The following is a 23,939-nucleotide window of genomic DNA, read 5'->3' as shown; positions in this document are numbered from 1 at the left end:
TACCCTACCCATCATAATTAGAACTGCATAATTTGACGTCTGTATTTTGCTATTTACATTTGAATGTCCATTTTACTTACGTTTTTCAAAATTGTTAACACCCCTTTGTCAAAACAATAACGTCTTTCTCATAACTGCACACACAAAACTGAAAACCTCACACACAAAATGCTAAACCTGACACTCCCTTTGCAAGAGGACTCTTTGCCATCAAATATCTCACCTGTTCACAGAATGCAACTTGTGTTCTCATTTGGTACACACAGCCATATTTTCAAATGACACACACATACCATTCATAACAGTACACACAAAAAGCATTTGCTGCACACTACCAAGCATTCACAGCACACAGTAGTGCAAAATTGAAAACACAATTCTTAAAATGGAACACACCATATGAATGACTGACTCTGGAGAATGAGCCATTTCAACTTTTGTAAAATGTCTCAGTGTAGGCCACATTTTATTCATAGTTAAACATAAAACAGCACACATATGCAGCAAAAAAAAAGTTTAATTTTTAGAACAGTACAGTACAGTCAACGGGCCTGCTCAACCCATTGCAGCACACAAAGTGATGTTCCCACCACGCTCGGCAGGGACCTCAACAATGGTGCGCTGGCCAATGACATTTCTGCCCCGGCGCCTCCTCTTCACCAGGTTAAATCCAACCTCATCAATGAACATGTATTCATGTATTCATATAGATCATTAGCTGTGTCATGCTCCTGGATCCGCTGAAACAGTATGATATGACAGTATGATAATGCTAGTTATAGTATGGATACAGATGGGTCAACACAGTGGGGTACAGTGAGACACTGTAGAAAAGGAACAATATTGGATTACAGGTACAATACATGCATGTGTCAGTGCTGAATGTATGGGACTTACAAGCACAAACTCTTGCCATAAGTCCTTGATGTGGTCTGTGTTTGTTGGAGAAATTGAAGATGTAACACATTCATCCTGTATAAGAATGATTCTGTGTTCAGCATTCCTTGTGTGTAGAGAGAAGCCTACCCCCAAATCTGAACTTTGGGTAGCATGAGGCATATGTAAACAAGGTGACCTGGGCTGACCACTCTCTCTTACTGGAGAGGCCATAAAAGATGTCTGGCCTTATCTGTGTTGGGTGAATCATGTGGTCAATCTTAGAGGGGTCAAAAGGCGCACACACGCACACACTCAATCACGCACGCACACACGCGCACCAGGTCTACGCAAGGAGCCAATGAAGAAGAGCCATGGAACATTTGCATGTCTTTGTCTTAACCAATGACTGTATGAGTGGGGCTGCTTAAATAGCTAGCTAGTACAACATGCTAGCGGACAAACTTGTAGCACAATGGGGTGTGATGTTTTGTCTCCTTGTGGGCCGGCCGCAAGCAATAAAGCTTTCTTAAACTTGTTCACCGACTGTGCAATGCTTGATAAATTAATATTTCTAACAGTGTTCCAGTCGAATAGGACCCTGTACACTTGTTTCATCCGCATGGCATTCCTGCGGAGAACACGGTCCAGTGTAGAGAGGCTGATGGTCTGGATGTTTCTGAATGTGGCATGGTCAGCCAGGATCCCGGTTTGTATCTGTCGGAGTGTGATAGTGTTGTTTTCACGAACCATTTTCACAATGTCAGCCTTTTGTTCGGCTGTGAAAGTACATGTTCTTCCTCCACGTCCTGGTTCTCTTTCAGTCCTGGAAAATACAAATACAGTGAGCACACTGTATTCTATTGATATGCAGTATTTCAGTATACAAGGCAAATATAATTCATACCTGTTCTCCATTCTAAAGGTTCTAATGATGGCAGCAACTGTGAAGCGGCTGAGATTTGGTTGGACCCTCTGGCCAGCCTCCCTCATGCTCAAACCATGGTTGAGCACACGGTCAACCACAGTGTCCCGAATCTCATTAGAGATCACCGCTCTCCTTCTCTCTCCTCCTCCTCCTTCTTCTTCTTATCGTCCTCCTCTTCCTGTTGTAGGTTGATGCTTTGAGACTTTACTTGAGCAGTGTGTGCAACACCTGAACATTGTGTGTAGTGTTTTGACAACAAGGTGATGTGTAATTGACATCAGTGTGTAAACAAGGAAAGTCAGAGTCTAATGCAGATAAGGGAGTGTAAAGTAGGGCCAATTTGGGTCCAGGAATTGGTACATGAAGTTAAGGTTGAGAAAATGTTGCCAAATTTTTGCTTTTTGTGTCTTAACAATTGTGAAAAACTGTAATATAGATGTCCCTGCCAAAGCTGATATCAAACTTGCGAACAGTTGTACAGTGGGTTAATTAAGCAATAACCCCCAAGAGAACTGCATGTGTGATCTATGTCTGTCCACAAGATGGGGATATTGCACAGTGTTGTTTGTGGTTTATTCACTGCACTGAAGAGCAACCACTGTTTGATAACATGTTGCATTGATGTTATGGTAAGAACATGCAGTTAAATTGCCCAGTTAAGGTGTAATTCATATCCTTGATCCAGTGTCCACGTGCATTAGGCCATTAAAATCTGTTTTGGTGAGATATTATTATTAAGTTTAGATATAAACTGATAACACATTTAGAATTTAAGTTAAATACATGAAGTATTGTTCATAACTATATTGCGATACAGTGTTGTTTAAGCTTCCCTTGTGAATGTAAAGATATAACTTTTTATAGTAGCTTCCACAACACTACCTTTTCGGCGAAAGTTATGGATTTGTAAAATGTATTTACAGTCATGTTTCTAAATGTGTATTTATAAGGACATATGATTAAAATACACTTTGTGATGTGACAGATGGGTATTTGCCAAAGGTTGTAACATTTGGTTTTTACCTTCATCATCATCATCATCTTCATCATCATCATCATCGCCTATCATCATTTGAAACTCATCTCTACGATAAATTATGTTTTGATCAAACTGTGGTTAAACTGCCTCACTGTGTTTCCTGTAAGTAACTTGACAGCATTTATTAGAAATCATAAACACTTTCACCACATTTTCCATCTTTAGGGTTTCAAACAACAGTAGTGTGAGCAGCACCTGTGTTTCATCTAATTGTGTGCCAGAGAGAAAAACTTTTAATTTGATCATGCAATTATAATGAGATTATAGATTAGAAATTAGTTTGCCTGTTTTATTTTAGATTGGATTTTGTCATTCCAAAGCCTTTACAACACTGCGAAAACTGACAGGTCTCATAGATAGTAATCTGATACAAAAAAAGCTATGTTCTCGTTTTACTCAATACCCGGTGGTGTCTACTGAGGCCTAATGCCTAAGACTCGGACACCCTCTCCCATCTCTTGAAGAACTGTAAAGTTCCCACTGCTTCAAAAAAGGAATAAAAAAATTACAGGACTCATCACACCTTACAGCAAGCAATGGTGTCTTCAAGGGCTGTGTATCCTCAACTATGTGCACTGTTGTCTCTTCTGGCTGCTTTTGTGCCTGGTCCAACCAGCCCCTATTACTGGTCCGGTGTCTACCATAGCCCCCACTACTAGGCTGGTGACTACCACAGCCCCCACTACTGGTCCAGTGACTACCACAGCCCCCAATACCGGTCCTGTGACTACCATAGCCCCCACTACTGATCTGGTGACTACCACAGCCCCCAATACTGGTCATGTGACTACCATAGCCCCCAGTACTGGTCCAGTGACTACCACAGCCACCACTGCTGGTCCGGTGACTACAAAAGCCACCACTGCTGGTCCGGTGACTACAAAATCCACCAATATTCGTCCTGTGACTACAAAAGACACCACTATTTGTCCTGTGAATAACGCCATGTCCTCTACTGGTGCAGTTAGTGTAGTCCTCATGTCAATGTGGGTTACTCTGTTCGTAAAACTTACCTACTAAATAAACATAAAGACACATGTATGCACAATCTCTGACTTTCTTAAGTAACAGAAACATATGGACTTTTGTGATATGACTGACAGAATCATCAGTATGATGTATGTTTTACAGAATGCACTTGTTTACTTCTATTTTTTTTTTTTTATATTTCTTTCTTTGATTGTACAACATGTTATTTCAATAGTTTACAATTTTTATTACTAATGATAGCATGAGGATTTAAGAGGAAAACTTTTTAAGAAAGATTAGTAAAAACAGTATGTTTTTTTTCCGATTGGATGTTTGTTGGGGTTTTGTATCACATATTAATGAATGATGTTAAATATTTTGTGTGCGGCTTGTAGGGGCACAGACAATCGTAGGTGACAGGGCCTCAGTCATCCTTGGGGATTCCAGAGGAACATATCATCCTCTTCCAAAGCCCTCTGAAGAATGCACGGATTCCCTTCTTCTTCTTCTCCTTCTTCTTCTTCACCTGTTTGTCTTCATGTGCTGAATAATAACAGCATACATCACTGAATTAATTTCAAGCATTTCAAACTAAGGTAATGGAGGCCAAATTATCGTGGAGCTTTGAATAACTCACCAGCACACTTTGCATCCTCTCCACTGCACTGCTCAGGAACAAGATCGGTGAGCTGAACACAGAGACACAGAAATTAACATGTGTCTAAAAACATCGAAAGGTGAAGATGGTGTTTAGTAAAAAAGAGCAAGGTGCACAAACCTTAGAAAATCTTAACCCATAATGTCTCTTACCTGAGGAAGCTGAGTGGCCAAGGGGGGGCAGTCAGAGACAGAGATCAGGGCCAGGGATCTCCTCTTCTCAGACTCTTTCACAACCTTCTCCATGAGTTCATTAAGAACATCCTCTGCAGCAATCTCAGACTTCCCATTGATGAGGGCGACCTTCCGTGTCTGAGAGATCTGTAAACAGCAAATCAGTGTGAAGACTTAAATAAGTTATATGTACTGTTGTCTGAACAGCAAAGTAAGCTTTGATGAATGATGCCAGACCTGGGTATCCAGGGGAGTGGTCATGTGAACCTTCTCTACTGCAGCTGCTATAAGGTCCTCCACAACTTTGGAAGCTGCAGTCTTCAGGCTGTCCATCACCAGCCCCTTGGCTTCAGCCTTCATAAAGGCTTTTTCAGCACGGACATCAGCAATGTGTCCAGTTGCCACAAGCTGTATGGCTTCAGGAGGCAGTAAGGCCAGGGAAAGACTTTCAGAGACAGCAGCCTTCTCCTCAGACTTTTTCTCTGTCTTCTCCAGGAGGTCATCAGGAACATTTTCAGTTGTAACCTGAGACTTAGCCTTGCCAGTGATGAGGGCAACCTTCTCGGTCTGAGAGATCTGTAAAAAGTTGAAGGAAACCAGTTAAATATATCTGTTCTTCAAAAAAACACTACAAACCCAACATAAAATGGGAAGGTTGACTGTGCCATGTTGAGGTAATTATTACTCACCTCAGTATCCAGGGGAGCATCCATGCCAACCATCTCATTGGCTGCTGCTATGAGATCCTCCACAACTTTGCAAGCTGCAGTTTTCAGGCCGTCCATAACCAACTCCTTGGCTTCAGCCTTCACCAGAGCTTTTTTGGCACGGACATCAGTGATGTGTCCAGTTGCCACAAGCTGTATGGCTTCAGGAGGCAGTAAGGCCAGGGAAAGATGTTCAGAGACAGCAGCCAGGGATCCCTTTTCCACCAACTTCTTCTCTGTCTTCTCCAGGAGTTCATCAGGGACATCATAATAAATGATGTATTCAGCTGCAGCAAGCTCTTCTTTCTTAAAAAAACAACGTAAACATAGAACATGTTGCAATATGAACATTGAACATGACAAGGACGGTAAAATAACTTTAGATATGTCTAGGTGCATACCAGCTGTTTGGCCAGGATAGGCCTGTGACAGTAAGAGAGGTCAGACAGAATTGTTTTCTGCTCTGAGTCCACCACCTTCCCCAGGAGCTCACTGGGGACCTCCTCAACAATGATGGGTGCCTCGATCTTCCCACAAAACTCTTCCTCCTCACGAAGCTCAGAGGAATAATCATCAGCCAGGGGTAGCTGGCACTTGAAGGCAGCAGCCAATTTGCTTTGGTAAATGTTTCCCAGATAGGTCACCACCGCCTGGACCACAGGCTTCAACTGGAAGAAGGTGCTGTTGAAGCCCAGTTGGTTTAAGGTCTTGGTTGTTTCTGTGAAGCACCGAAGCACAGCGGCCATTTTGTCCCGTGCAATTATAACTGTAACTGAGGACAAGATGTGCCAGGAGCAGTTGCCACAATGGGATAGGAAGATGGAAACCACTCTCATGACAAGATTATACATTTCACATGTGGCTGCCACAGCCTTCTTTCCCACAACAGAGACAAGGCCAAGGTTACTGAATTGTATGGTTAGCTTAGCCAGAGACTGCTGGACCATCTCTCCGGGTTTCTCCAGCAGGTGCTTCAGGGAACAGGTCATCATGCCTGGGACCAGGACCTCAGCTCCCATGGTGAAGTCAGGCACAGTCAGGGCTAAAGACTCTGGTTCAGTTCGTCCAGACGATGATAAGATCTGTAAAAAGTTGTAGGAAACCAGTGAAATATATCTGTTGTACAAAAAAACACTACAGACACAACATAAAATGGGAAGGTTGACTGTGCCATGTTGAGGTAATTATTACTCACCTCAGTATCCAGGGGAGCATCCATGCCAACCATTTCATTGGCTGCTGCTATGAGGTCCTCCACAACTTTGCAAGCTGCAGTTTTCAGGCTGTCCATAACCAACTCCTTGGCTTCAGCCTTCACCAGAGCTTTTTCAGCACGGACATCAGCGACGTGTCCAGTTGCCACAAGCTGTATGGCTTCAGGAGGCAGTAAGGCCAGGAAAAGACTTTCAGAGACAGCAGCCTTCTCCTCAGACTTTTTCTCTGTCTTCTCCAGGAGGTCATCAGGAACATTTTCAGTTGTAACCTGAGACTTAGCCTTGCCAGTGATGAGGGCAACCTTCTCGGTCTGAGAGATCTGTAAAAAGTTGAAGGAAACCAGTTAAATATATCTCTTCTTCAAAAAAACACTACAAACCCAACATAAAATGGGAAGGTTGACTGTGCCATGTTGAGGTAATTATTACTCACCTCAGTATCCAGGGGAGCAACCAGGGATTTCTCCCGCAGGTGCTTCAGGGAACAGGTCATCATGCCTGGGACCTGTGATCCCACTGTGATCTTCACGGAGAGACAAAAAGAGATAAGGAGATCTAATTGAGATATTTTAGTCACCAAACTAAATCTTCTCAGTGTCATAAGAGAGGCTGAAGACAGAAACAAATGCTGTTGTCATTCATACCTTTCCGTCAAACAGCTCCGACAAACGACGTTCGTATGCTTGCATTTCACTGAGAATGTTCTCCAGCTCACAAACTAGCTCGCGCATTTTGGTGTTCTCCTCCTGAATCCAACATTTGAAACTCTTAACATTGAATAATCATCTCCAAATTGTCACTCAAATAATGACTTCTGAGCCTTTTGCTTTTCTTTACACACACACATTACATTTTGAATAAGTATTGGTTACTTAATCTTTAACATATTAAGTATTCAGCAATAGCAGGATTAAATTAATTGCTATTGTGTAATATTACCTCAAACTCATCATATTCATCTTCTCTGTCCATTTTGGTGAAACAGTCATTTACCTAAAGAATGACATAGGCAATCAAATCGTCTATAAAAATATTTAAGCAATAAGCCCCAAGAGGCCGTGGTTTATGCTGATTTTAGAACAGGTAAGGGGAGTTGTTAGGCACGACGCGAAGCGGGAACAGTTCTAAAACTGTTACTACAAATATTTGATATGGTTTCATCAATAAAACCAATTAGAAACAAAATAGTTTAATAATAAACCGTCATTCTTCCGCTACTACAAAGTATAGTTCCTACATAAATCGTTGCCACGCAACAGCCAGACGGACTTCTTTGCCGTCTTTTTCAATTTGAAATATTCGATGCGCAGTAATATGTAATGTTAAAGAATGTTATGAGGACAACCTGTGAGGTTATGCTGGATTTTACAACGGCATGGAATGCGATATAGCCAATCACAATCAAGGACGGGAACGACCAGTTTTAGAATTAAGCAATAAGCCCCAAGAGGCCGTGGTTTACGCTGATTTTAGAACAGGTAAGGGAAGTAGTTAGGCACGACGCGAAGCGGAGTGCCGAAAACCCCCTTACCTGTTCTAAAATCAGCGTAAACCAAGGACTCGCAGGGCTTATTGCTTTTCCAAAACTGTTACTACAAATATTTGATATGGTTTCATCAATAAAAACAATTAGAAACAAAATAGTTTAATAATAAACCGTCATTTTTCCGCTACTACAAAGTATAGTTCCTACATAAATCGTTGCCACGCAACTGCCAGATTGACATCTTTGCCGTCTTTTTCAATTTGAAATATTCGATGCGCAGTAATATGGAATGTTAAAGAATGTTATGAGGACAACCTGTGAGGTTATGCCGGATTTTACAACGGCATGGAATGCGATATAGCCAATCACAATCAAGGATGGGAACAACCAGTTTTAGAAGTGGAGTTTCTATAGCCTAGTAGTGCATTGTTAGCCTGGCTGCCAGCCCAACTTCTCCCCGCCCAAAAAAAAATTTGTTCGGGAAGTTGGGTCTGGAGGGTCTCGTATTGGGGACCAACTACAGAAAACCAGAATCTGGGCGAACCAATTAAATTGCCGGGCGGGCTTTATAGGATGATGGACAGATGATCAACCAGTAACGTAATCACCCACGTCACAAAAGAGCGTTTAAGTTGAATTCGTTTTGAACAAACATGGCTACCGCTGGTGATCTGGGATGTTATGATTCTGCCATCGAGTCTGTTTTAGAAGACATCGGGAGCGCATTAATTTTGAAAGAGGAACAGAGAGACGCAATCAAGGCATTTGTCAATGGAAAATATGTTTTTGCCGTCCTTCCTACGGGATTCGGTAAAAGTTTAATTTATCAGCTGGCCCCGATGGAGTTGTAATCCTGAACGGAGAACTTGTTCGTATATGCATTGCCCTTTATTGTTTCGCTCAAAAAGGTTGACCGTGTGAACAAGTACTCTCCCTACCCTTAAATTAATTTTACAACACCGGCAAAAATCGTTTGTATTCATTCTTCAAGCATACTTCAAGTCTGCTTGTAGTTTAGTTCTGTTGACAACAACTATGCGGTGCTTAACATACGTCACATACTTTGTTGCTCTGATTGGTTGTAGATCTATCCAATTGAGCGAAGAGGCATTTGTTTTCCAGGCTCGTTTGAAACACGCCCTGTAGTCAAAGCCCAACGGAGAGTTCTCAGACTCATATTCTGAATAGAATTATGAGTATGACAACGTCAGGCTAGTGCATTGTGCGCAGCACGCTTGGAAGAAAAAAAAAGGATATGAATACGGGCCTGTGCCCCAGTAAAGCTTTATGTCTGACAACGCCTCTGTATTTGTCCCCTTCTGTTCCTTACTTAAAATTGTCCTTCTCAACATTTTAAAGATGGAAAGAAAAAGATGTATTCACAACATACGAGAACTTTTATTTGTTTTCTTTTGAATGTACTGTGTGTGTTTGTATAAGCATACAACGTGTGTTTATGTGTTCCTTGGCCTTATTGTGACCAGTTTGTTTGTGATTTGGTGGTGTGTTATGGTTTCTTGTGTAGTACGTTCACTGGGTGTCAGGATGTGAGGTGGGGTAGGACCCAAGTGCAAGAGAGTCAGCAGGCTTTGTGAACAAAAGGGGTTTAATACTCAAACTGGGAAACAGACAGGGTATAGTACAGGCAGGAACAAAGGGTAATGCCAAGACAAAGACTGGACACAAAACAGGAACCTAAATACACAGAAACAAACGAGACACAGGTGGACACAATGAAACTAACAAGAACTGAACGAGACACAGGTGAAGACAATCAGACAGGTAACACCAGGACAGGGCAAAACCAAAAACAACAGGAGGGCACGACTGTGGCCGTGACACTGTGGACTGTTTTGGCAACATTTTCAGCGTGAACATTCATGCCGATAAAGCATTTTGAATTTAATTTAATTGATAGGGAGAGAGAGTGAGTTAGATAGAGAGAAGGAGATTTGGAAAGAGAGAGTGGAGGAGAGAGAGAGGTAGATGTGTAGTTGTTTTTCTAATCAGTGGCTAATAGAAGGGTAAGGTCTTTAAAACTTAACGGGTGTGCTCTGGTGTATTAAATTAGACGTCAAAATCTCTCTCTCTCCCTTTCTTGAGAGAACAACAAAAGGAACAGAGCCAGAGAGGGACTGAAAGATGGAAAGAGAGAGCGTAAGATAGAGAGACACAAAGAGAGGAAGAGCGGTAGAGTGAGAGAGGAAGAGAGAGGAAGAGAGAGGAAGAGAGAGGAAGAGAGAGGAAGAGAGACATCTGATGGAAGCTGAGCCAGGAGCTGTCGTCCCTTCATGTGAGCGCAGCCTGATCCCAGGGCTGGTAATGTTGATGCATGACGCTGGAACGAGAGGAGCCAGGGTGCCAGAGACTATTACTCTGCTGTTAGAGAGATGACATCGCTGGCTGGAACACTCAGAGCTGCCAGTGGAGGCACACACACGAGCACGCACACACACACATATAGACTGTACATACACACCTCAAACACACGCGCACACCAAAGCACACCCACACTCAACTTCAGTCCAGTTCTCGGCCCTGACCCCACACCTCAGTACACATCCGTGTCACAGGCACCCAACACCACACCACAGTTCTGCCTGATCATGAACACAAAACACAGCCCATTACTCGGCTCAGTCACACACACACTCACCATTATTCCGCTCAGTCAGAGACACACATCCGAACCAGTCTTGTCCTCACAACACCAGGAGCCCCAGAAGCTCCACAGAATACAGAGTTACAAGAAAAGCCCCTCGACTCCTCTCTGCACTTCAGCCTTTCATCTTCACACTATGGGATCCACACACACACACATGCAGATTTATATATACACACACACACACACACACACACACACACACACATGCTAACACTCTCTCATTCACACACTCACACATTTATGGATTTGTACACACAAACACTCTCTCGGGCACACATGTTTACACACCACACTGACACTCTCTAACACAGACACACATCAAAACATGTACAAACACACTAACACTCTCATATATACAGTTCACACACACACACACACACAACAAACAACTGCTTAGTCTGAAGTGTAAATCCCAACCTCTCATGTTCTCTTAAAGGGGCAATTGACTGCAAAACCGATTTTACCTCGTCATTGTTGAAAAACGACAGTTCGGAGGGTAAACTGAACATACCGTGAATATCAAAGTCCATTGACACCTCTTTCCTATTCAAATCTCAAAAAGAAAAAATTTGGCTGTAAAACGCTAGGTTTTCAACAAAGCCACCGGTCCTACGTAGGACCGGTGATCGCCCTCTTATTGGCTCTGGTCTGTATCTGTGTCACGCCCCAGAATTTACATCCAGACCAGCCCGAGGTAGCGTCTATCTCCGATACTAGTTTAGCTGCGCGCTGCTCTGTGTAGGCTACTTACAAGGAATTACAAAGAAGAACGTTTTGAATTATAATGGATAAGGATATTGAAAATGGACCACGGTCGTAAATGCTGTGTTTCAGGCTGTACAGGGAAGGCTAACACTCACAGTCTTCCCAAGGAGCCAAACATTCAACAGGCATGGCTGCTGTTGTCTATGAGAAGATCCCGGCGAAGTTCGACACTCAATCATTCATTTGCTCTGAACATTTCACCCAAGACAGTTTTGACAACCTTGGACAATTTCAAGCAGGATATGCTAGGAAGCTGAACCTGGAAAGAGGTGCTGTTCCAACCGTATGCTCATTGCAACCGCAAGCTATAAGGACAGTATGATGTTGTGCTAACAGTTATTAGCAATGCTAACGTTTCCTGTATAGCATACCAGGTAGAATGCTAAATACGTTTCTACACACATCAAATGACTCTAGCTAGACTAGCTGTAGTCGGCATTAGAAGGGAAGCTTCCGAAAAATAGCCTGAAAACGAACTGCAGTCTGGCTTATTGCTAACGCCTGTCTAGGTAATCTATTTGAAAGAACTGGAGAAATGCAGGTTTTAGATACAGGATATGTTAGCATTGCTACTAACTGTTACTAGTAACACCTAGACTGTAGGCATGTAAACAAGTTTGGCTTGCTAGTTAACGCAAGAGCATAGAATGTGTGATAATTTAGCCTAGTTTTTGGCAATGGGGCTAACGTTGATTCATGTTCCTGACTGTTTCATTCAAATAAATAACCTGTGTAATGAAAATCTACAATTCACGATGCATGTTTGTCCAGATCTTTGTCATGTTATTTTACAGCAAGATATCTAGAGCTAGCTTAGCTAGCTAACTGAAGCTGAGTAGAATCACGATATGGTTTGGTTGCTAAGCTGTAGCCTAACGTTCTACCCACCTAAGTCATTCCAGTTTGCTTCAACAACAGAAGTGGAAACAAGTAATGTTATCATTTCAAATGATATATATAGTCAATCTTTTGAAAACAGTGTTGTGTAGACACAATAGATTTATTTGCGCGTTTTTATTTCAAGTCTCCAACTTCGGTGTTTCAGCGAGTGCTGCTGTTGGCCGTGTTGCGTTTTTGCTCCCAGCTTCACTTGTTGATAACCAACCAATCAGCGCGCAGCTTATCTAAATATTAATGAGCATACCATAAAAGGAGAAAAGCTAGTATTTTTTCCCGGGAACATTTCAGAGGATCTGTCAGAGGGCGTAGAACAGCACCCGGGCCATTTTCAACCCAACCAATGTTACATACCCTATTAGGAGACCTTAAGGAACAGTGTGAAATACCCACAAAAAACAATTGCCCCTTTAAGAATGCCTCTCATCTGAACCCTAGTTCAGTCTTTAATCATGCTGTTTCATTCAGCCTTGTGTTTGACCAGACTCATCAGTCCTGAGAGACAAAGGGTCTCTCCCACAGCTCATTCTTGTGAGCCCCACAACACCAGGATATTACCCCCGCCCGTCCTGTCGGAGGAGACGTCACCTCAAGGGCCGCAAAGATCAAAGCAAGCGTTTCCATCTGCTCCTCTCCTCCTCCTTCTCTTCTTTCTGGGCCACGTCTCGCCACTGCTCTCCTTCTCTGTCTCTCCCTCTCTCTCTCTGAATACCTTATGAACATCTGCACAGAGCCAGGACTGGTACCTGGAGTCAGGTTGCATTTGTCTCCTTCCGGCAGACATGCATTTGTTTCATAACATCATTTAGTCTTTTACATTTCTCCTTCCGTTTTCCTTTCTCGTTTTCCCTGCCTCTTGTTTTCTCTAACTCTATCTTTCCCTCTCCTCCCTTATCGCATTCCCCTGTATCCTTTTCTCACTCTCTCCTTGCCTCCCTCTTTCAATCTCTCATGTCATCTATCCATCTATGAATCTATGTCTATCTGTCAGTCAGTCAGTCGGTCAGCCTGTTTGTCTGTCTATCTATCTGTCTGTCTGTCTGTCTGTCTATCTGTCAGTCAGTCTGTCTGTCTGTCTGTCTGTCCGTCTGTCTGTCATGTGTTGTTCTCTTGGGTGGGAGGGTGTCAGATGAAGAGGCAGCAGTCCCAGGAAGCAGCAGGAAGATAGTCAGATAGTCAGGATCATCACACCAGGAACCACCCCACCAGGAGGGGAGGGATGACAGAGGGATGACAGAGAAAGAGGTGAGAGAGGGAGGAGTGATGGATGAATGAACGACAAGGATACTGCAGGTAGTTAAACATGATGTGTTGTTGTATGGTTCTGTACTTCAGCCAGGGCTTACAGCTTTTCACATTAACCAGTTCCAGGAACAAAGAGAAAGAGATAGAGAGATAGGGAGAGATAAGAGAGGGTGAATTAAGAGAGCGAGAGGTGAGAGAGGTAGAGATGAGAGGGAGAGATAAGAGATGGAGAGAGAAGAGAGGGAGAGATAAGAGATGGAGAGATAAGAGAGGGAGAGATAAGAGATGGAGAGAGAAGAGAGGGATAGAGAGAAGAGAGGGAGAGATAAGAGAGGGAGACAGTTAAAAGAGGGAGCGTTAAGAGAGGGAGAGAGAGACCGAAATGGTGTCTAGGAGAGAGGTGAGAAGGGTGCCCATCAAGGAGACAGCAGGATCGAGAAGGAAGAAAGAGAGGGTAACGAAAGGTTAAGGGATAGGGTTAGAGATGTTTATCAGGGACTGAGAAAGCAGGAGTAAACTGAGATGAGAGAGGAGAGGAAGAGAAGATAAATGGCAGTAGGTCAACAGAAACAGTGTCACAGAGGAGGTGTCTCGTACTACAGCAGAATTTTATTGTGTCGACACCAGAAAGCTTCACAGATCACAGGTACACCTCACACCTTCACAAAGGAATGAACTTCACATGAACCCTGCTGCCAGGCCTGGGCCTGCACACTACAGGATGAAGCTAGCTATCTGTTACTGTAAAGCAAGCTCTCAAAGCTAGCTATCTGTTACTGTAAAGCAAGCTCTCAAAGCTAGCTATCTGTTACTGTAAAGCAAGCTCTCAAAGCTAGCTATTTGTTTAAGATAGCTATCTGTTAAAGCTAGCTATCTGTTTAAACTAGCTATCCGTTAAAGCTAGCTATCTGTTACTGTAAAGCAAGCTCTCAAAGCTAGCTTTTTATTTAAGACAGCTATCTGTTAAAGCTAGCTATCTGTTTAAACTAGCTATCCGTTAAAGCTAGCTATCTGTTACTGTAAAGCTGGCAATGTGTTAAAACTAGCTACGGTATGTTTGCAAAATACACCACTGCTACATGCAAAAAATATGACTGAGAGAGAGAAAAGAGTTGGTACCACAGAAGTTAACCTCTTTAGCTCTCAATGTAGACAGAATATCTGCAGATAAACAAAACGTTCTCAAATTATCAAAGAGATGGAAGAAGAGCAAGTGCATCTATGCTGATAAACTGGTTATGTATAGGCTATTTAAAATCAACATTTGATCTTGGTTATTATAATCTATTTTGCAAGTACTGTACACAGATGGACTGTAAATAAAGTGTTACCAAACATTTTCCATTTCAAACAAAACTATATAGGGTTTTCAAGTTTTAAGGATGACATTTTGAACACACCGGGACTATCAGCGACTAACAGGGACTAAAACACAAGTAAAAACACAGAACCATAGCTGACAGCAGACGGCTGGTGTAGCTCAGAGGCACCATGTGGCACGTCACTCTCCAACAAGCCTCTAAGATAACACTGCAACACATCCATGGAACAATCAAAACATGCCTGTAAATTTGTAGAACAAGTTTTTGGCAAGTATGAAATGACAGACTTCTCTTTATTTCGTTTTTTCAAGGAGTAATGAACGCAGTTGTGTAGTTAACATCACTGTTAAGACAAGATACCTTCTAGAGGAGTTAAAGCCTCGAAGCTCTTCCGCAGAGCAACGGTGAAACATTCTAGAACTCTCTACATTCTAGATTTCTGTACAGTATACATTCACGCACATTCTACCCCAATGTACACGAGCATGTGTTCCAAATACGGAATGACAAATATGTAGGCTACAAGCAAACATACTTCCTACTAAATGGAATGAGTCGTAATAAATAAATGCAGTTTAGCTTGCACTGCTTGCTGGCCATCACGTAATGTAGCTGTCTGTTTGCAAACCGTGAGGCCTCGCGGGAGCTGCTACCGGCAGCAGCCAGAGGTGGGTCCCTCCGGTCAACTTTCTTTAAAACAGATCGTCTTCCAGAGAACACGCTACTCATACAACGTCACCGCCATAAATTACAATCACACATCTGTAAACATCCCCTCCTTCTGCATCTTCAAAAAATAGAGCTATTTCGGTCCAAAACACGTTACAAATGGTTTCAGTTCCATTTTTGAAATATAGATCTATCGTTTCATCACTGGTCTTGCACCAAGGAGTCTAGTCTCTATTGATGTGTTTTTCGCCCCCAGATATCATATATCCTATGTGTTTTTGTGCTTGTGTGGAACAATGTGCAAAACCAATCCAGCGGGGCACTTGTTCTCTAAGACTGGGTCGCACCGCCTGCTATATGACTACTGACACTGACTGATGATGCAAAGCTAGGGGCCAGCCCTTTCCTTGATCCCTCCTCCCTTCACTGCATCCTTCCTTCCTTGAATCCTTTGGTTGTCTAAGAAAACACATATTTGGACATGACTGGGATGGCATCACCTGTACAGAGGAATACAAGCTGTCACCTGTCTGATCCCTCTAATAGACACTCACACGTCACAAATGTCTTCAAACGTTTTTTTTAACCACTAAAACGGCTGAGATTTACCACCAAATCATCCAAAATAACACTTGAGGAAAGATTTGTCGGAATCAAGACCAGGATTATTGAGTCGTGCATTGAGCCGTGCATGAGAATTCACCATAGGGGTCTAAGAATTTGTTGTTGTTGTTTAGTTACTTTTAAATGCATGATTCCTCTACAGATGGGTCTGCTATTGTTACATCCTGTTAGCTACTGTGAGCTCCTTACTGTAGGCTACATGATGCTGTTTACAGAAGACCCTTAAAACAGGAAACACCTACATGTGCGTTGGTTACTGTTATATTTTAACACACAGCGCCCCTATGCAGCAGCTGACAGTAGCGATGTCATGATTACAGAAGTGACTTGCGCCCCCTAGGGCCTGTGAGGATAACAGCATCCCGTGAGAGACCTTACAGTGGGTTGGAATGTTTACTGTACTGTAAGCTACTAGCTGCAACTGAGGTGTATGGACTTGATACAGCTATACTTCACCATGCCCATCAACAACCTCCCCACCAGTCAAATGTTCTCCCCTCCAGCCCCCCCCCCCCCCCGCTCCCATCCCACCAGGTTCATCCTCCCTCCCCCTTCAGTCAGGCCTCCTCCTCCACCCCTCCATCCGTCCATCCCCTGTCCTAGCCGATCATGGGGTCGTCGCAGGGCGAGGTGAGGACGGGGGCGCTGAAGTCGAGCTTGTGGGAGCGCGGGGCGGAGCCCTGGGAGACGGAGGTGAAGGAGAGGTGGTCGTGCTCCAGGATGGCCAGGCGGTCCTGGGGCTTCTCCTTCTTCAGGTAGAACATCTTCCGCAGCTGCTTCAGCTGCTGCAGCTCGCAGAACGTCTCCAGGACGACCAGCATCACGATGAGGCCCAGCAGGAGGTAGACTGGGGGAGGGAGGGGGAGGGAGGGAGGCCGAGGGAGGGAGGGATAGACATACAGAGAGAGAGAAATCATTAGGTTACAGAGGATCAACAGTACCAGCAACATCATAATTAGAACCAGGAAAGTAGCTTGATTAGAACCAAATAAGTAACTGTTCGGCGGACGAAAAGGGAGAGAAGGAGGGAGGGGGGAGGAAAGTCAGAAAAAGCAGAGGGGCAGAGAGAGTTGTAAAAGAAAGGCTAAGGCACAAAAGACATACTTGTGGTTGAGAGAGAGAGAGAGAGAGAGAGAGAGAGAGAGAGAGAGAGAGAGAGAGAGAGAGAGAGAGAGAGAGAGAGAGAGAGCAGGTGTCTGTAGATCTCTGCATCTCCTCTGTAATGGGGAGAGAGAGGGATGAGGAAGAAGGGAGACAGAGAAGATGAGATGTGGTTTATTTTGATTGAGTAATGGTATTTTAAAGTGTGTTTGGGTGAGCAGCATGTAAGAGGGTGGATGAGGGTGACCTGTCATCAACATAAGCTGTATAGGAAATATAGGGAAATACACAAGAAAATCCATTTATACCGTGTTTATGTGTGACTGAGTGTTTTTGTATGTATGTGTGAAAGAGATAGAGGGGACAGAATGGTCATCTGTGGATGTACCTTCTGTCACAAGCACACACACACCCCTCCACACACACACACACACACACACACACACACACACACACACACCCTTCCACACACACACACCCTTCCACACACACACACACACAAACGACAGGTTCTGCAGCTCACCAGCAGACCATTCAGCTTGTCTGGAGCTAAGGGCCTGAAGAGAGACCAGTGGTATAGAGCAACTAACTGTTGCAGGTTCAAAACCCCTTCATGCTTCTTAGTGTAAAAGCATCTGCTAAATAAACATATTATTAATGCTAGCCTAGCGGCTAACGTAACTTCTCAACTCATTGCAACCCACCTGGAGCTAGCTGCCAACTTAAGTAGCTACTAAACTAGGTGCTAAGTTAGCACTGCTATCATACTAGCTTGGTCTTTGCAGCTGGGTCTGAGGCCTATAGCAGTGACACTTTCTCACCAGCAGGGGGAGTAAGAGAGAGCCAAACCCAGAAGGAAGAATCAATAGGGATCTTTGCTGAATGAGGCATTCCTGACAGAGTAATTTTGTATTGCTAATGTTGTGAAAGCGTTACCAAGCCACATATTTGACAATCAAAGTATTAGTTTACAAACAGGATTATACAAAGGACAAGAGTGTTGATGCAAACAGATCTCCAGCAGCCAGACTGGCATCAACACAGCCAGTGTGGGCAGACCTGCACAGCCCCACATGCAGGTCTGCTAGGGCCTGGACGAACCACACTAATGAGGAGAGAGGTGGGGCCTAAGAAAAGACATCTGCTCATATTTTAGGTCCAGCAGACATCAAAAAGCACTGAGACTTTTTCACATGAAATATGCAAGAGCCCCTAATAAATTAAATCTGCCTGCTTGTCTATTCTGAGCCTCATGCCGGGCAGAGGGTCATGTGCCCCAGAGCACATCCATAACACAGAGCACAGCCAGAACACAGAGCACAGCCAGAACACAGCCAGAACACAGCCAGAACACAGCCAGAACACAGAACACAGCCACAACACAGCCAGAACACAGAGCACAGCCAGAACACAGAGCACAGCCAGAACACAGAACACAGCCAGAACACAGCCAGAACACAGAGCACAACCAAAGCACATCCAGAACACAGTCAGAACACAGCCAGAACACATCCAGAACACAGCCAGAACACAGAGCACACCCAGAGCACATCCAGAACACAGTCAGAACACAGAACACAGCCAGAACACAGCCAGAACACAGAGCACACCCAGAGCACATCCAGAACAGTCAGAACACAGAACACAGCCAGAACACAGCCAGAACACAGCCAGAACACAGAGCACAGCCAGAACACAGCCAGAACACAGAGCACACCCAGAGCACATCCAGAACACAGCCAGAACACAGCCAGAACACATCCAGAACACAGAACACAGCCAGAACACAGCCAGAACACAGCCAAAACACAGAGCACAGCCAGAACACAGCCAGAACACAGAGCACACCCAGAACACAGCCAGAACACAGCCAGGCCCCTAAACCACGCTCTACTTCACAGAGCTCTGCAGCTGTGTGTACATCAGTAACTTCACACTTCCTGTGTTACATTTGAAATGGACCAGTTAGGGTTTTAACTGAACATTGAGTTTCTTAAATATGTAACTTCAAAGTTAATTTATCTTAGTTAGTGTGTGTGTGTGTGTGTGTGTGTCTGTGTGTGTGTGTGAGTGTGTGTGTTAGGTCACTCCTTTTCCACTAAGGCAGTTAGAAGGGTTTGGAGCTAATGCCCAGTCTCAAATCAGTTCTTTGTTCTTTGAGTTTGACAAAAAAAAAAGAACCGTCTCCTGGCCAGGAGAAATGGTTCCAGAGCAGCGCCACCTCTGAGCTGGCCTTGAACCCTTCCACGGCTGTCAGGGGCTGGGGGATTATCAGGACCAACTGACACCCACTGGATTTGTGACTGCCATAAAAATAAAACAGAGCTTCAGCAAAACAGAGCTTCAGCAAAGAACTTCAATTGATTGTGCTAAGAGCTACTTTGCTTCAGAAATAGGCTAACTGCTGTGTGTAATTGCTGTCCACAGCAATCATGACCAGCAGCGCAACTACACTGCCCCCTCGTCAGGGGCGGTTTTAGTGATTTCGGGGCCCCAGGCGAAGACAGGCATGGGGCCCCCTTAATTCCTATTCTCACCCTTTTCAATCCATATAATCTAAACAACTTGACAACAACCACACTCAATTATGTCCTTAAGTAAGAGACGTGGCCGCGCCTCCGTCGGAAGAATACTCAATATTATACCGATATTCGCCTTCACTCAGGATAGAACTCACCACCTCCAACATCTCAGGCACTGGCACTACCAGCTACGTCAACAAAAAGCTAGCTATTCACTGATGCGGGTGGCCTGTTAAATACCTGAGGAGTGAGTTTAACCGATCAGCTACACACGACTTAAACTGGCCCTTTCCTCACTAACAAGCATCGCTTTTGATCTGACAGTGGTTTTGGCCAGAGCGCTGGGTCATCAGTGTTGAAGTCAAGTCATGTTCAAGGGAGAGATGGTCACTTAAATGATCATTTTCAGGCAGTGGGAGAAAGACAGTTTCAACATCGCTCTGACTATCATCAGTGAGTTGGGCCCTTTCAACATCGCTGTCGACTTTGTCAGAGCAAGGGGAGGTGTGTCACACATGGTGACAGCACTGGTGCTAGCTGACGCAACAGCATCACTCGATACCGGTTGAGAGAAAAAGGACGTCACCTTCTGGAGTTTCAGTTTGGAAACGACTTTTTAACTCTCCTCTTTTTTCTTCCTCTTTTGTGCTCCGCTCGGGTAATTGCGTTTCATTTTGTTAACTTCTATTTTGTATTCACTCTTCTACTTTCTCTGACACATTAACCTACTGACGTGCGTAATGGAATAGTCCACAGTAATAAGGGGGTGGGGGCCTGCGTTGACACAAATACAATAATCGCTCTGTTGGTATTTTTGTTGATACTTTTGGGGGAGGCTATGACTTTGAATCGATTTGTATTATTACTATAGTTATTATTGATCCTATTTTTATGGAGTCTCTCAAGGGGCCCCTGGCAGTTGCCTACTTTGCCTAACGGGTAAGTCCGCCCCTGCCCCTCGTGTGTTGAGGCGAGAGCTCTCTAAAACTCTGCTGATATACCAGCCATCCCTCAGGAATGACTGGATCCTGACATACTTTACGTCAACACCTCTGATGACTGACAGTCGTGATGCAGACTCACCAGTGATCCCCACTTTATAGAGCTCTCTGAAACGCTGGTTGAAGGCCTCTCCTGGAACGTAGTCTCCCAGGCCGATGGTGCTGAGGGAAATGAAGCAGAAGTAGAACGACTCCAGGAAGTTCCAGTTCTCCTCCAGGGCAGAGAAAATGGCCGCCGGGATGAGGAAGAAGCAGGAGGCGGCCAGGACGGCGAGGAGAGCGGCGTGCACCGCGGCCACCAGTGGCTTGGACACGCCCCAGCGCGTGTGCACGTACATGACTGGCCGGCGCGTGCTGAAGACCATGATCCTCTGCACCACGGCGGTGAGGAAGAGGAGGGTGAAGGGGATGCCGATCACGGAGTAGACGATGCAGAAGGCCTTGCCTCCGTCTGACAAGGGAGCTGTGTGGCCGTAACCTGGCGACAGAGATGGAGGAAAGGAGGCGTGGAGGAGGAGAGCGGAGGAAGAGAGGAGGAGGGGAAAGGAGGACAGGAGGAGGAGAGGAGGGGATGAGAGAAGGGGAGAGACAGGAGAGAAGGAGGGACCATGAGCAGGAGAGGAGATTAGTGAGAGAGGATGAAAAAAGAGAAGAGAAAAATAGAAGGAGAAAAATGATGAGGAGGAAAGAGAGTAGGATTATAACAGAAATAACTTATTAGGCTATGTGAGTGGAATATCCTATCCACACCAACATTTGTAGAAAAGCCTCAAATACGTGTACCCACACAACACACACACAGAATTCCAGCACACAGATGGTGAAATATGAGAGGCATTTCCTGTGTACAGACACCCACATGCACAGATGGAGGAGTGACGCCATTCAGACATCCACGATCATTCTTCCATTGTTGGTGTCTCTAACATCTACAACTGAGAGCCAGTGGTTCTACTAGCAACAGCCAAGCTACGTCAGATACAGGTCTGTCCCAGGCAGGGGCGTAGCCCTGGGTAGGCATGGGTAGGCACAGGCCTACCCAATTTGTTCTAAGGCCTACCCAAAAACGAATATATTTTATGCACCGGGTGCACATCGCAAAGTAAATAAGAAAAAAAACTGAAAAGATGCCTACCCATATTTTTCTAGGCCTACCCAAAAATATGATTGTGGCTCCGCCCATGGTCCCAGGGGCCAAGCTACGTCAGCAGCCTGACAGATCCAGGTCTGTTCCAGGGCACTGTCACACCCAGGTGACCTTCATGTCAATAACACAAGGTGGCCTGTTTTGGACAAGTGGACCTTTAGCATGAAGGTTCAACATGCCTGTGTTTCTGGCAAGAACATGCTAAATGCATTACTAATGCTAAGAGAGGCTTGAACACCAGCATCTTAACTTTACTATGTTAACTGCTCCGGTTCTGTTCTGTTCTATTTGTTGTGGTTGTAGTTCTGTTTTATTTTTGTTGAATAAATAAAGTTCAGTTTTGTTTCACATCCATAAAAACAGGTACTATTGAGTTATAAAGCAGTTGCTACATAGCCTTGGTCAACAAGGACACACCCCTGAATGGAAACATTCCATGCTCGAGGTTGACACTGTCAACATAGCCTCCACGCAGCCCCACTGTTATTACCGTAAATTACTGTGAGACAGGTGGGCGACATCAGCTATCTGTGAGCTGTTGTCTAGACAACAAAGGATAAAACTATAATCTAGGGTTCAGGGCCCACGCCCTCGCCCTCTATCCGGGTCTGTTATCTAAACACGGAGAGCTGAGACAGCGGGAGGTTGTTTTCTTCACTCCGCACTATCCGAGCGGTTATCACGAAACTCATTCGAAGTGAGTTGTCGAGACTACAAGTGGCTGACTGTGTAAAAGCTCGGCCACCGTTTTGTGCAATATCCGCTCATAAAAATTCTAGAAATTGAAACCCACAAACGTTTCCTAGGAACTGGGGGGGTTGTTTAAGAGAACGGGTTACTGAATATGCTCATTGTCATTGACTCACCGTAAGTGATTGGATGAATGTTTTTCGAAGCAAGAGCTGATGATGCAAGGTGTAAGTTGAAGGACAGTGTTTGTATGATTTTCATGTTTAAAGAACGTTTTCATCCTCATGATGTTGCTGGACATAACCTTACTTAACGCCTGGCCCACAAAATAATGCTTGTGTCAGGCTTTTAGAGAAAGCTCATGTATCCTGCTCTCATGTATCCTGCTCTCATGTGGGTAGGCTACTGTTTCGTGGAGGAATACATTTCAGCGTCGCCTCAACCTGCATACAAAATGCGGCCTATATCACCTGGCGCGATAACCTGTACTACACCTGAACCACTTTGGCAAACGTTTAAACAATAGACAGTAGTAACCATAACCATGCACCACCTCAACACATGCGTAGGCCTGACAGGGAGACGTAATTTCACTATTTTGAAAAAACAGCGCCCATGGCTTCCGGGCTGAGAGCGGCAGTTGTGTTCAGACAGCCTTTTGTTGTGAACGTCTAGCAGTGGCACTCACCTGTGGTGGACAGTACGGTGCTGGCGAAGAACAGCGCAGAGGTGAAGTCCCAGTTCCAGTTTGTCGAAGCATTTTGAAGGATGGAAACTCCATAGTTACTAGCCTCCAGTGCCTTCTCCAAAAACTCTTCGAGGCGTTCCTCCGACAGACATTTGTTATCTTGGAGGAATTGTTTCTTTATTTTTCGAAGCTCCTGTCTTAGCAGGTCCTCATACGGCAGTTCCACCGAGGAAAATACAACAGCGCCAAATATTAGATACAGAAGGTATCCTAGAACTAAAAACAAAAAATACCACGTCGATTTGTGACTCTGAATCAACCTAACGCACGAGTTACTGGTTAACGACTGTAACATTTTAACAGTTGTCCCTCGATTTTTTACAATGTTGAAATTTGCACCGGCGTCAACGATGCTAATCTTCTGTCCAGCGCAATTCTGTCAATGTCGACGACCAAAGATATAATTATTCTCCTCGTCTATGCAGTGTTTATCCTCGGTGGTCTCCTTCTTCGTTGACTTTCACCAAACCTGCTTTTGGAAGCAGGCTGGGTG

General features: G+C 44.4%; 2 protein-coding genes across 2 annotated transcripts; both read right to left on the bottom strand.

The window, feature by feature from the left end:
* Positions 1 to 4,084: 4,084 nt before the first annotated feature.
* LOC124473696 lies at positions 4,085 to 6,096 on the bottom strand. Its single transcript, XM_047029329.1, has 6 exons — positions 5,752 to 6,096; positions 5,333 to 5,656; positions 4,881 to 5,219; positions 4,623 to 4,790; positions 4,450 to 4,501; positions 4,085 to 4,355 (listed from the first exon to the last, which is right to left on the bottom strand). Exons 1-6 carry the CDS (start codon positions 6,094 to 6,096, stop codon positions 4,237 to 4,239), a joined length of 1,347 nt encoding a protein of 448 aa, XP_046885285.1. The 3' UTR covers positions 4,085 to 4,236.
* A 10,660-nt stretch (positions 6,097 to 16,756) lies between these two features.
* Positions 16,757 to 23,939, bottom strand: kcnk1b (potassium channel, subfamily K, member 1b). Its single transcript, XM_047029137.1, has 3 exons — positions 23,387 to 23,939; positions 20,944 to 21,339; positions 16,757 to 17,084 (listed from the first exon to the last, which is right to left on the bottom strand). Exons 1-3 carry the CDS (start codon positions 23,739 to 23,741, stop codon positions 16,837 to 16,839), a joined length of 999 nt encoding a protein of 332 aa, XP_046885093.1. The 5' UTR covers positions 23,742 to 23,939; the 3' UTR covers positions 16,757 to 16,836.

This window comes from Hypomesus transpacificus, chromosome 11 (assembly GCF_021917145.1).
Source record: "Hypomesus transpacificus isolate Combined female chromosome 11, fHypTra1, whole genome shotgun sequence".
Taxonomy (NCBI): Eukaryota; Metazoa; Chordata; class Actinopteri; order Osmeriformes; family Osmeridae; genus Hypomesus; species Hypomesus transpacificus.
This window is presented reverse-complemented; position numbering and strand designations above follow the sequence as displayed.